At 35.7% G+C, this 14335-nt stretch overlaps 1 protein-coding gene across 15 annotated transcripts in view; it reads left to right on the plus strand.

Moving 5' to 3' along the window:
* Positions 1-14335, plus strand: part of FAM214A (family with sequence similarity 214 member A) — an 85431-nt gene that overhangs the window by 57462 nt on the left and 13634 nt on the right. For 14 of the 15 annotated variants that reach the window (XR_003513120.1, XR_003513118.1, XR_003513119.1 and 11 more), the window contains 7 exons: positions 898-1082; positions 1955-2157; positions 2423-2548; positions 3335-5180; positions 7987-8106; positions 11120-11199; positions 12269-12377. Coding sequence is in view for 12 of the 15 variants with exons in the window: in XM_027553971.1 (XP_027409772.1) it covers positions 898-1082; positions 1955-2157; positions 2423-2548; positions 3335-5180; positions 7987-8106; positions 11120-11199; positions 12269-12377 (2669 nt within the window). In the remaining 3 variants the exon portion in view is untranslated. The remainder of the gene's footprint in view (positions 1-897; positions 1083-1954; positions 2158-2422; positions 2549-3334; positions 5181-7986; positions 8107-11119; positions 11200-12268; positions 12378-14335) is intronic. The other variant, XM_027553973.1, reaches the window with a different exon arrangement.

Consider the following 14335-nt stretch of genomic DNA (forward strand, 5'->3'; position numbering starts at 1 on the left):
CGAATGTTGAGTTTTAAGCCAGCTTTTTCACTCTCCTCTTTAATCTTCATCAAGAGGCTTTTTAGTTCCTCTTCACTTTCTGCCATAAGGATGGTGTCATCTGCATATCTGAGGTTATTGATATTTCTCCCGGCAATCTTGATTCCAGCTTGTGCTTCTTCCAGCCCAGTGTTTCTCATGATGTACTCTGCATAGAAGTTAAATAAGCAGGGTGACAATATACAGCCTCGACGTACTCCTTTTCCTATTTGGAACCAGTCTGTTGTTCCACGTCCAGTTCTAACTGTTGCTTCTTGACCTGCATACACATTTCTCAAGAGGCAGGTGAGGTGGTCTGGTATTCCCATCTTTTTAAGAATTTTCCACAGTTTGTTGTGATCCACACAGTCAAAGGCTTTGGCATAGTCAATAAAGCAGAAATAAATGTTTTTCTGGAACTCTCTTGCTTTTTCTGTGATCCAGCGGATGTTGGCAATTTGATCTCTGGTTCCTCTGTCTTTTCTAAAACCAGCTTGAACATCTGGAAGTTCACAGTTGATGTATTGTAGAAGCCTGGCTTGGAGAATTTTGAGCATTACTTTACTAGTGTGTGAGATGAGTGCAATTGTGCAGTAGTTTGAGCATTCTTTGGCATTGCCTTTTGTTGGGATTGGGATGAAAACTGACCTTTTCCAGTCCTCTGGCCACTGCTGAGTTTTCCAAATTTCCTGGCATATTGAGTGCAGCGCTTTCACAACATCATCTTTTAGGACTTGAAATAGCTTCACTCTTTGTTAGTGGATATAATTGAATTTGGGCTGTGGTATTAGTTTTTGTAGACATTAAAAAATGAATTCTTATCAAGGATACCTTAAAGCAAGGACCCATCTTTCTTTCTTTTCTTTCTTTTAATACTAGATACTCTGGATGAATATTTTGAGTATGATGCAGAGGAGTTCTTGGTCTCTCTGGCCTTGCTAATAACAGAAGGACGAACACCTGAATGTTCTGTTAAAGGTCGGACAGAAAGTTTCCATTGTCCTCCAGCACAGTCCTGTTACCCAATAACTACAAAACATGAATGTAGTGACAAGCTGGCCCAGGTGAGAATTGTGTGTTGAATGCATTTTATCTGCCTTTTATATAAATTAAATTCTGTCATCACCTTTATTACAATTATAACATTCACATTTAAGTAAAAAATTGGTTACAACATAAAGAAAAAGTATAGTACATAGCTTTTCCATCATCAGGTAAGTGCGCAGCCAATTTCATACCTTTGTCCACACACATCAGATTTAAGATGATCCTTGTTAACTATGAATTAGATTTCATTAGTTTTAGTCTCAGCCCTAGTTCATCAACTTTGTGTTCTTGTTTATTTATTAGATTTATGTTCATTATTATTTTCCCCATGTTAATGGGAGGATGCCTTTTGCTGTCATTAATGTTTCTGTATAATACTGTTAAAAATATTTATTTTGGTATGTAGCATATAATTTGCTGTAAAGATAGTTCTGCCAGTTAGTTTTTTAAGTGTAGTCCAAAATTTTAAACTTCTAAAATCTTGTCTATTTTGAGTGTTTAATGAAAATGAACTTTTAATATTTTGCTCTTAGACTGAATCTTTCATCTATAATTAATGATATCATTGACAGATGAGACAAGGCTGGGCCATCTTGAGGCCTGTCAGACATTGTGCATGGCAGTTATTTTTCCACAAAATAGAGCAAAGATATCCTACCACAAGAAAATTTGCATCGTAATTTTAGCTACTAATCCCCACACTCTGGAGTTAATAGTGCTGATGCATTGTTTAATGAGGAAACCTAAATAGACAGACAAGGCTGAGGAAAGCCCTTGAATAGGCGACTCATTTTCATACAGATGTCTCCTTTACAGTTATACTTTTTGAATTGAAATATAAAATTGGATGGGCTATTGAGCCATTTTACTTATCTCCATCTTCTCCAAGTGTCGCCAAGCCAGACGAACTAGGTCTGAGGTCGCATTGTTGTGGAAGAATAACCTTCCAATCATGGTGGAAGTGATGCTACTACCAGACTGCTGCTACAGTGATGATGGGCCCACCACTGAAGGGATTGATCTAAATGATCCTGCTATTAAACAAGATGCGTTATTATTAGAAAGATGGATATTGGAGCCAGTTCCTCGACAGTAAGTTGACCTGAGTTTGAAGTTGTCCCTGGTAAATTCGATTTTCCATTACTTTCTATAAATTACTTTAATAATATGTCTTTGAGTCCCTCTATGTAGTAAAATTTACCTATTTTGTACTTCTGTGACTTCAAGTGACACTTGTAAATGTACTCCCACACTCTTGAAAGCACATATCCTGAGTGATATATTTACCAGTTTCTTTCTAAAATTCAGTCATTTTGTACTTGCCCACATTTAGATGATGCTTTTTTACTTTCCTCAGGAGTGGTGATCGATTTATTGAAGAGAAAACTCTCCTGTTGGCTGTCCGCTCATTTGTGTTTTTTTCTCAATTAAGTGCTTGGCTGAGTGTTTCTCATGGTGCTACTCCACGAAATATTCTTTACAGGTATGTCTAGGGCAGAAAAAGAACCATGCATATTCAGCTAAAGTGGTTAACTACTGAATGGTATTTGACCTTTTAAGCAGTTTATTTCCTTCATTTCTAAATGTAAGTGGATAAAATTTACTCAAGTTTTTCTCAAAGCAAGTTAGAGAAGTTTAGATATGATATGACTCAATATGAGTTTTGCTTCTTGGGTTAAATTTGGTGTAGAGTAGTTTTCCGAGAACTTTTAAGCTTACTTTGTAGAACCAACAATGAATTGATACCACCATTATAAATAAAGTGGAAAAACTTTCTGGGCTGCTGAATTTTCACAGTGGTAAACCTACTTAATCTTTAGATCTTGAAAACTGTAAACACACAAGCTGCTGAACAGCTGTCTTAACTGTCTCTTTAGGCAGGTAGCCATGAGATAGAGAGTATGTCTAAATCACCTCACAGAAAACATATAATTATAACAGAATTAACTGAATTCATTTATTTAGTAGCAAATGGAAAGTTCCTTTTTTCTGTTTTGACAACTAATTTTGAATTACACTATTTTTTAACTTTAGTGCTTTACTACTATAGTGTTCTTAAAAAGAAGATTGTCTGTATTGCAGGCATAGTCTATTTATTTCTGTTGGTTTTGTTAGAGTGACATGCATGGTAAAGTAGATTAAAATAAAATCTCAATAGTAATTAGTGCAAACAAAGGTAAGTATATGACTGTTTAAAGTTTTAAAAATAATATATAATAATGATATGTTTTATAATCCATTGATTCCATTTTTTTCTGTGTGATTCTAGAATCAGTGCTGCTGATGTAGACCTACAGTGGAATTTTTCACAGACTCCAATTGAACATGTGTTTCCTGTTCCCAATGTTTCTCACAATGTGGCCTTGAAAGTCAGCGTTCAGTCCTTGCCCAGACAATCTAATTATCCAGTTTTGACCTGTAGTATTCACACTAATATTGGCCTTTATGAGAAAAGAATTCAAGAACACGAACTTAAAACCCATCAGCACCGAAATTCTACAGAAGCAGATCACTGTAGTACAGACAGTTCACAGCGTGTTTGCAGCAAACAAACTTGGACCATGGCACCTGAAAGCATAATATTACATGCAAAAAATGGCACAACTCCAGAATATAGTGCAGCTGTCAAAAATGTCAAGCTATATCCAGGCATTGGCAGTAAATCTGACTATGGAACATCTCAAGGCAATATTTTAGGCTTCAGTAATATAGGAGAGAAAAAGTCACATGAAACATCAGTGAGAACTTTAAAATCATTTTCAGTGGTTGATTCCAGTGACTCTAGTCACCAGAGTTCCTGGCAGTCAGTTGGTGAGACTAATCCTTTAATAGGCTCTTTAATTCAGGAGCGGCAAGAAGTTATTGCAAGAATAGCTCAGCATTTGATTCATTGTGATCCAAGTACTTCCCATGTTTCTGAACATCCACTTAATATGCAAGAATCTAGTTCACTTAATTCAAAACTTTTCCGTGTTTCACAAGAAAATGAAAGTGTAAGAAGATGTAAAGAAACATTCTCTGTCTCTTTTGGCAGTCCAGAGCTCACCTCTTCAGAAGACACCAGTGAAGGGAAGATTCGAGTAAAACCAGAAACTCCTCGAAATGGCACTTACATCTCTAATGGTCTTCATTCTCGTCAGTCTGTTGGTGAGACTAATCCGTTGATAAGCTCTTTACTCCAGGAACGGCAAGATATCATTGCAAGGATTGCTCAACACTTGGAGCATATTGATCCAATGGCATCTCACATGCCCCGGCAATCATTCAATATGCAGGACTCCAGTTCAGTTCCTTCTAAAGTATTTAGGAGTTCCTATGAAGACAAAAATTTATTGAAGAAAAACAAGGATGACACTTCTGTTTCCATTTCTAATACAAAATTTTCCTTGTTAGATGACATCAGTGAAGGGAAAAATTCAATATCTAATAAATATTTTAGTTCTTTTAATTGCAACAGTAAAGTCAAGCCTTCTTTGCAACCTCAAATAAGAAGAAATCTGTATAAGGACAATCCTAGTGAAATCCAAGGTACGTTTCGGCAGACACAGAACAAAGCTACTGGTTTAACGACCCCTTCAAATATATCTCACTGCAAAGAAAATAACTTCGATTTGACAATCAGGTTAGAAAACACATGTTCTGAGTGTCAATTTAAGAAGCAAGAAATTAACAATGAAATTGATAAAGAGTATTCAAATTGTAACAGTATTGACAAACAGGTTTGCACAAATAAGTATAAGGACAAAATAATAAATGAAAATTATAATCCAGAATCTTTTATCAATCACCAGTGTGATAATTCAAAAAAAAATGACTCGAAAGTAAAAGTTACTGTGTTGGAAATGTCTGGATATCTGAGTAAACATGAAAATGAATGCTCAAATAAAGACCCAAAAAGGCCTAAGCCATGTGAACAAAACACTCAACTTAATAGTATAGAAAATTATCTCATTAAAGATAGTGAAGGTTTCAAATGCAAAAAGCTAGACCAATTAAGAAACGAACAGGATAAGAAAGAAGATCCGATTGATGAAAACTCTCAAAACTGTTCTCAGAGAAAGAATATAAAAGACTGTTTGTCCACATGTGAACGACTGAAAAATAAAGAGGTGTTGGTAAGTAATATATAACATTTCAAATATAATCCTCAAATATTTGTTATGGTTTGAATTTTGTTTACAGAAGATCTTGTTATAAAGGCCCAAGGTGCCCGTTGTCTATAGAGCAGACTATCTGGCTACAGAACTAGTATTAACATGCTTATACATAAACCACCCCCTTAAGAGCAAATGCTAGGTAAATTCTTCCTCTTGTCCTTTTTTGTTTATTTCAATACTGGAAACAGTTGCTGGAGAGTAAAAAGGAGTCAGAAATGAAACTTGTATTATTAGTTAAATGTGTTATTTGTTAGCAACTCTGGCCCATTATTAGCAGAGTGCCCATTGTGTTACGCCTCTGCTCAACTAAGGAATATCTAGTGAAATCACTGATCGGTGGTCAAAATAACCTGCATTCCAGTCCTGACAAATTTGGTCCTTGAGTGAAGCTGAATAAATCACTCACTTCTCAAACTTCCAGTCTCCTCAATTTTAAAGTAAGAATGATGAATCTCTTTTGCTTATAGTTGTGGTAATAATTGTAGATTTTTAAACATTTTTTAAACTTTTACTTTACTGCATAAATCAGACATACTTAAGTTAGTTCCATTTTATTTGTCCACCAAACCACTTTTTAACTTTAGAAAATTATTATTAGACTTAAATTTCCTTTGTTTCTCTAAAAAGCATTACAAATTTATATCTCAGTTATATGGAAAACTACTTAACTGCCTTGATCCAAATCTGAATGACCTTGGTTCATCTTCTTTATCAGGCAGATTAGTCTTGTTGGACATTAGAGTCTTAAAATTATGCCATGTTTCCAATTGCTGTTTTTCAACAGAAGATTTCCTCTCCTCTAACACATGGGTTTAATCAAATTTCAGTTTCCAATTTACTAAAATGTTAATTGTCACAAAAACCTACCCTGACCTTAAGAATACTAGCTTTTCATGATCCTTTCTGGTACGTTATAGGGAGGCTTACTTTGACCATGGTATTTTTCAAGCCACTACGATTAGTTTTTTTCATGTTCTTACTTTAAATATCCAAAAAGGCAATGGCATCCCCTTCCAGTACTCTTGCCTGGCGAATCCCATGGACAGAGGAGCCTGGTAGGCTGCATCCATGGGGTCACTAGGAGTCAGACACGACTGAGTGACTTCACTTTTACTTTTCACTTTCATGCATTGGAGAAGGAAATGGCAACCCACTCCAGTATTCTTGCCTGGAGGATCCCAGGGACGGGGGAACCTGGTGGGTTGCCATCTATGGGGTCGCACAGAGTCAGACATGACTGAAGCAACTTAGCAGTACTTTAAATATAATTATATAGCCTTTGCTATGGAGAAGGCAATGGCACCCCACTCCAATACTCTTGCCTGGAAAATCTCATGGACAGAGGAGCCTGGTAGGCTGTAGTCCATGGGGTTGCTAAGAGTCAGACATGACTGAGCGACTTCACTTTCACTTTTCACTTTCATGCATTGGAGAAGGAAATGGCAACCCAAAAGCATACCAGCCTTTGCTATGTGCCTAGGCACTCTTACGAATGTTTTATACATGTTGGCTTACTAAATCCTTTCACTACGATGTGAGATTAGGTGCTGTTACTAATTCAAGTTTGCAAATGCAGACTCTAGGCCTGGAGAGGTTATATAACATGCCCAAAGTAATAAAGCTAGGAAATGATAAAGCCAGGACCCATTAGTTCTTTCTGGTTTATATTCATGTGTTTTCATGAATTTTTGATTTCTGAGTATGCTGCTGCTGCTGCTAAGTCGCTTCAGTTGTGTCCAACTCTGTGTGACCCCATAGACGGCAGCCCACCAGGCTCCCCCATCCCTGGGATTCTCCAGGCAAGAACACTGGAGTGGGTTGCCATTTCCTTCTCCAATGCATGAAAGTGAAAAGTGAAAAGGAAGTTGCTCAGTCGTGTCCGACTCTGAGCGACCCCATGGACCGAAGCCTACAAGGCTCCTCCATCCATGGGATTTTCCAGGCAAGAGTACTGAAGTGGCGTGCCATTGCCTTCTCCCATTTCTGAGTATAAACTTGCATAAATTCTTAAGAACTAGTCTATTTCTTATATCACTTCAAAAACATGGTACTGTGACTGTGTTAAGTATATTTTAAAATTCACATTTATATTCTTGTATCATGCACTAACTACCAAATTATGTTTTCTGAGGAGGGCTCTTGCTATTGACATAGTTTTGTATTCTAGAATATTGTACTAATTTTTTTTTTAACTGTGAGAAGTTGTTTTTTTCACAAATAAAAGAATTTAATATTAGCTTACTAATGTTAGACTAAGTATAAAATACATTGACCTGGCATGCTGCAGTCCATGGGGTCACAAAGAGTCAGACACAACTGGGCAACTGAACAACAAGGCATACATTAGACATACTTTCTTTATTTGAGTTCATTCAGCATCTTAGAAAAAACTCTTAAACTCTGTTTTCTAATGAAAGTGTATATAATTGTGTGTGTATGTGGTCTTCCCTCCTGCCACTGCAGGAGATGCAGGTTCGGTCCCTGGGTTGGGAGGATACCCCAGAGAAGGAAATAGCAACCCACTCCAGTATTCTTGCCTTGAAAATCCCATGGTCAGAGGAGCCTGGCAGGCTATAGTTCGTGGGGCCGCAAAAGAGTCAGACACGGCTTAGCGACTTAACAACAAATAATGAATATGTGTGTATAGATAGGTTTATAGGTCATTAACTTTACCACCGAGGATGTAATAACTCAGTACATAATAAGAATAAGTCTAAAAACAAAAAACTTAAATGTTACTATTAAAATCTAATTGTTTTCCTAGCAGAGAACTATACCACTTAGACACTCAAGTGTCTGGCAGAAACATAATTTTCATTCCTTGGATGGAACCTCAACCAGAGCCTTTCATCCTCGAACTGGATTGCCTCTTCTTTCCAGTCCTGTAAGTGTTTTTCTCCTATTTTTTTTCTCTTATTATGTAAAATGTTTGCAAATAATTTTATCAAAATTTTAATTGAAAAAATTTTAATTTAAATACTTCAAAATAAATTTTTAGTGGGAAATCATTTTACCTTTTGATATCCTTAATAGCTAAATGTTAATATGGAAAAAGGAAAAGTGGATAAAATGAATTTATTATGTTATGATTATAAAATTTCTCTGAAATTCTTAATATCCAGCATATTAATTCTTACTAAATGTAAGGAAAATAAGTGTCAATGTATTCTTTATAGATAGATTTGTGTTATAGTACTGAGCCTGGTTGACACCACCAGCTGAATCATCTGGGATTCAGATTTGTGGCTGTCTTTGACTTAGGACCTGTACAATTCATCATCTTATTTTGAGATATAGAGGTTTCCCCTTTCTACATTTACAAATAAATTTATAGATCTGAGTGTGATGGTTAAGAGCCTTGTTTTGAAGTCACACCAACTATTCTCTAGCTGTGTGACATTAGTTGAGAAATATTATTTCTCTGAGCCTCAGTTTCCTCATCTGTAAAAAGGGAGTGATAATGTCTGCTTTAGTGTTGGGAGGATGATTAGTGTCATTCCTGACATATGGTAAGCGTTTGACAGTCACTAGTGCTGCCATTTCAGTTAAACTAGAGTTAAGCTGTTATTTTGCTACTAATGTAAAATAATTCTTGAATAAGAGATCTAGATTTAAATTGTAACTAGGACCTTAGGTATTTGTTTTACAGAAGTTGAATTCCAAACAATATAAAATAATCCCAAATATTTGGCCTACCTATGAGGTGCTTTCAAAATACCCAAGTTGTCAGGAAAAATACTTGCATCATCCTGGTGTAAAGACCACTACGAATTCTGTTCAATATGGTGGACTGAGTTGATACAAGATCCTTCCTCTTTCCTAAAAACAGAAATACTGGATAAAATATAACACAACTTCTAAATACATAATATAGTGTATGAGCAGGAAAGATACATTTCCAAATACTAACTAGGGGTGAATTAATTATGGCTTTCCAGAATATCTAAATCTAATATAGTGCTAAGGTTTAATGTTCCTGCTGGGTCAGGAGTCAGGTCTATACTGATCATAGCTGAGACCTAAAACCAAACTCCATAAAGCCAGAAACAGAAGAGGACTGCCATTCTAGAAATGGGAGAGAGGAGGAGAAAAAAATCACCTATTTAATTAAAAGGTACAACAGGAAGGTATAGATTAGATGGGAGAAGAAGCCCCCAAAAGAATTTGGACCTAAGCCTAAATCACCCCGAGGTAGGGGGCTCAAAATGTGTGCTATATATGAGAAAACATGAGATTATCCCACATCTATAACCCATGGCACCAAGGATTTATTTTCAACAATAGCTCCTGCTAAAGATGATCTCAGGGGAATTAAAATTACAAAGCACCTTAAAAGAATCAATAGGAGAAAGAAGTAAGGGAATTTATATTTAGGAATCTTGTTATTAGAGCAGCATGAAAGAGAATTAAAAATAATTCTTTGTAAAATTTTCCAGGATATAAAAGAAGATAAAGACAGGGAACTGAGATAAGAGCACATGTGGAATTGGGAAAATAGAAATGAAAAATATAATTGAAGTGTACACATATGTGCACATACCCATATACATGAATTAAATGGTGGACTGAAATCATCTGAATAGAGATTTAATAAATAGATAGACACATGTTAAGAAAGCACCTGGAATAAAGTGCAGAAGGAAAGACAGATGGTACAGTATAAAAGTGGCCTGGAGGATAAAATGAAATGTTCAATATAAGCCTAGTAGAAATTCCAAAAGGAAGACTAGATGGAATAAAGAAAATGCAGTATTAGAAGAAATGAAAGTAGAAAATGTTCCTGAATTGAAGACATGAGAATTTGGATTGAATATTTCACATTAAGTTCTGACTCCAAAATATAGCATGGTATACTTGTACAACTCTCAAAAATATTGAGATTGTTTAGACTTTCAGTATGATCTGTTTCTTAATCACAAATTAGACCAATCACTCAGATACTTTAATACATATTTAACTTTAATTTTAGAGACAAATTCATCTAACCTGCATGTTGTATGTGATTTTACCTTTTAATTTACACTAGGGTCTTTGACTTTTAGAGTATTTTGAGCTAGTTGGTGGTTTGTCTTAAATGTAATTTGGTATACAATAGTGATTGAAAATCCGAAATAGTATTTTTCAAAACTATTCTCTGTGAAGCCCCAGCCAGGGTTCTTAGAAATGTGCACTGGAGTAGGGATAGGTAAAGGAGCAGTGGAGTTGCTAGGACCCCAGGCTCCCATCACCATTTAATTCTTTTCCCCCCTTTTATTGTAAAGTTATAAATCATTTATTGCTACCACATTCAATACAGAAGTATGTAAAGTAAAAAGTAAAAATATTTTTCTATATTAAGGTTACATGTAAAATTTGGTTTTTGAGAAAACTGGTTCTGATTCTTTCTTTCTTTGACTACACTGGGGTCTTAGCTGTGGCATGTGGAATCTAGTTCCCTGACCAGGGATCAAACCCAGAGCCCTGTATTGGGAGCCCAGAATCTTAAGACACTGGACTGACTACCAGGGAAGTCCCTGGTCTGGTCCTTAAAAAGTCAAAAGCTAGGGAATTCCCTGGTGGTCCAGTGGTTTGGACTTGGCACTTGCGCTGCAGTGGCCCTAGTTAATCTCTGGTCAGGGAACTAAGATCCTGCAAGCTTCGAGGTGTGGCCAAAAAAAAAAAAAAAACCAGTAAAAGTGCTTTTATTAATCATTTGTTTATTTTTTAACTAGTTAATAAAATGAAGACATAGGGACAATATGTAATAAAAAGGGTGATTTTAAGTACACTATTAAGAGAGAAGTATTATTTTTAAGACATGCTTAACTTTCATATGAAATTTGTTTGATCAATTCAAGAAAAAAATACAGTCTTTTGAAATTCTTTTGAAACCTAACAAGTGATTATTTTAACCTTAGGTTCCTCAAAGAAAGGCACAATCAGGTTGCTTTGATTTGGATTCTTCATTCCTGCATCTGAAAAGCTTATCATCTAGAAGGTATTTATCTTAAAATTCATTTGTATATATGAAATAGTATTACACAAAATTCTAGCCTTTCATAGTAAATGATGTTGATTCTGAAAATCAAAATTTTAACAGGAATCTTATTTTTCAGTTTATCATTTTCAAGATGATTTCACACATTCAGTTATTAAAGATGAGAGAGATCAAGACAATGCATAGCTAACTATATAATGGCATCATAATAAGCAAACACTTGACATTGGTTTTAACATTTAAGTGGGTTTGTCTGCTTCTGGTCATTCACCTCCTCCTTTGTCTTATACACCTTTGCAAAACAGCCTTGGCAGTTTGTTCCATTTTGACAAATAATACTCGCATTATATTCCTTAGTCACATAATTTTGCTTTGTATTCTAGTTCTTAACTTAAAATGAAGATTGATATAGAAGACTGCATTCAGTTCAGTTCAGTTCAGTCACTCAGTCGTGTCCGACTCCTTGCAACCCCTTGAACCGCAGCACGCCAGGCCTCCCTGTCCATCACCAGTTCCCGGAGTGTACCCAAACTCATGTCCATTGAGTCGGTGATGCCATCCAACCATCTCATCCTCTGTCATCCCCTTCTCCTGCTACCTTCAATCTTTTCCAATATCAGGGTCTTTTCAAATGAGTCAGCTCTTCGCATCAAGTGGCCAAAGTATTGGAGTTTCAGCTTCAACATCAGTCCTCCGAATGAACACCCAGGACTGATTTCCTTTAGGATGGACTGGTTGGATCTCCTTGCAGTCTAAGAAGACTGCATTACACTACTATATGTTTCCAGTAGATGCTTCTATGTGATATGTTATAAATTCCACCTTGAAATCTAGGATGCTTTATATATATTCTTTATCGAATACAATAACAAAGATTATAAAATCAGGAATTTAAGATATTTCATATCTTAACATTTGATTACATTAAATTTTTATTATGAGAGTTTAAGTAAAATTGATCAGATCTTCCTAAGTTAGTTTTGTACAAAAGTAAGTTAGAAAACATTGTTGTTAATGTGCCTATTTGCTCATTTGTTCTTTTTTAATTTTTTGTTCTGTTTTTAAATAGTCCTCAACCATGTTTAAACATTGAAGATGATCCAGATATTCATGAAAAACCACTTCTGAGTTCTAGTGCTCCACCTGTAACAAGTCTTAGTCTCTTAGGAAATTTTGAGGTAATGTTTTTTAAAACTATTTTAAGAGTTGATGTTTCTTAACCTAGATCCATGGTGCTATATCATTTGTTTTTGAAAAGGAAATAAATAGATTATATTTTTCTAAAGCCTTGAAATCACCTTCTTTCCTTCCTTTCCTATTTTTCCTTTTTTTTTTTTTTTCCTTTTCCCTTTCCTTTTCATGACAAGTGAAGTAGGGAGATTGTTGGCAGTGATAGCTTACAGTTGGGTAGCTGGTGGGAAGAGATGGAGCACATAGGTGAAATCAGGTTGGATGGAGGTATCCATTACTCTACCTGGAAAATAGACTTGACCACATCTTATCTGGTAAAACTGTCTCTGGGATCCAGAAGGGATTGATGATGGGCTGATAGAAGCTGATTCATCATCAAAGGAGGTTGATTTTCAAAATCAAATGATTCTTTTTACTATATTTGCAACTTCTCTGTAAATCTAAATTTATTCTAAAATAAGATTATTTTTAAAAAGTCAAATGGTCTCTCATACATGTGCTGCTTTATTTAATGACTGTTGTACTTGAGATCAAGTATATCAAGGGTTTAGTTGTCTTCAATTAGAAAAGTCTTAAACATTGTACTTGTAAATGACATTAAAAGTTTTTTATTGAAATATAATTGATTTACAATGTTGTATTAGATTATGCTATATAGCAAAGTGAATCAGTTGTAAATATACATATATCTACTCTTTTTTAGATCCATTTCCCATATGGGTCATTACAGAGTATTGAGTAGAGTTCCCTGTGCAGTACAGTAGGTCCTTATTAGTTATGTTTTATATATAGTAGTATGTATATATTAATTCCAATCTACCAATTTATCCTGCCCCACTTAACCCCCTGTAACCATAAGTTTATTTTCTACATCTTTAACTCTTTCTGTTTTGTAGATAAGTTCATTCGTACCCTCTTTTTAGATTCCACATCTAAGTGATATTATATTTTTATTTATCTTTACCTGACTTACTTCACTTAGTATGATAATCTCTAGGTCCCTCCATTTCGCTGCAAATGGCATTATTTCATTCTTCTTGTGACTCAGTATTACTCCATTGTATGTATGTACCACATATTCTTTATCCAATCCTCTGTCGATGGACATTTAGGTTGCTTCCATGTCCTGCTATTGTAAATAGTGCAACAGTGAATATTAGGGTGCATGTATCATTTTGAATTATGGTTTTCTCCAGGTAAACCAGTGGGATTGCTGGGTCATATGGTAGCTCTATTTTTATTTTTTTAAGGAACCTCCATACTGTTCTTCATAGCAACTATACCAATTTACACTCCCACCAACAGTGATTTTAAAGAATTCCTTGGCAGTCCAGTAGTTAGGACTCTCTGCTTCCACTTCAGGGAGTAGGGTTTCAATCCCTAGTCAGGGAACTAAGATACCGCATGCTGTGAGGTACAGCCAAAGAATAAATGAATGATTTTGTATGTATTTATAGGTATGTGTGTATGTGTGTGTGTATATATGTATATAGGCTTCCCTGGTGGCTCAGTAGTAAAGAATCCACCTGCCACTGCAGGAGCCGTGGGTTCAATCCTTGGGTCAGGAAGGAAATGGCAGCCCACTCAAGGATTCTTGCCTGGGAAATTCCATGGACAGAGGAGCCTGGAGGGCTACAGTCCATAGGGTCTCAAAAGAGTTGGACATGACTTAGCAACTAAACAACAACAGTGGGTGTATATATATATATGTGTGTGTGTGTGTGTATATACATATGTATGTTTGTATGTATATATATGCATGTAGGACAGAGGAGCCTGGCAGGCTACAGTCCATGGGGTCGCAAAAGAGTTGGACACGACTTAGCAACTAAACAACAACGATGGGTGTGTGTGTGTGTGTGTGTACATATGTATGTTGTATGTATATATATGCATGTATAAAAACATATCCTGAAGAAGGACATGGCAACTCACTCCAGTATTC

The sequence above is a fragment of the Bos indicus x Bos taurus genome, chromosome 10, assembly GCF_003369695.1.
Source record: "Bos indicus x Bos taurus breed Angus x Brahman F1 hybrid chromosome 10, Bos_hybrid_MaternalHap_v2.0, whole genome shotgun sequence".
Classification (NCBI taxonomy): Eukaryota; Metazoa; Chordata; class Mammalia; order Artiodactyla; family Bovidae; genus Bos; species Bos indicus x Bos taurus.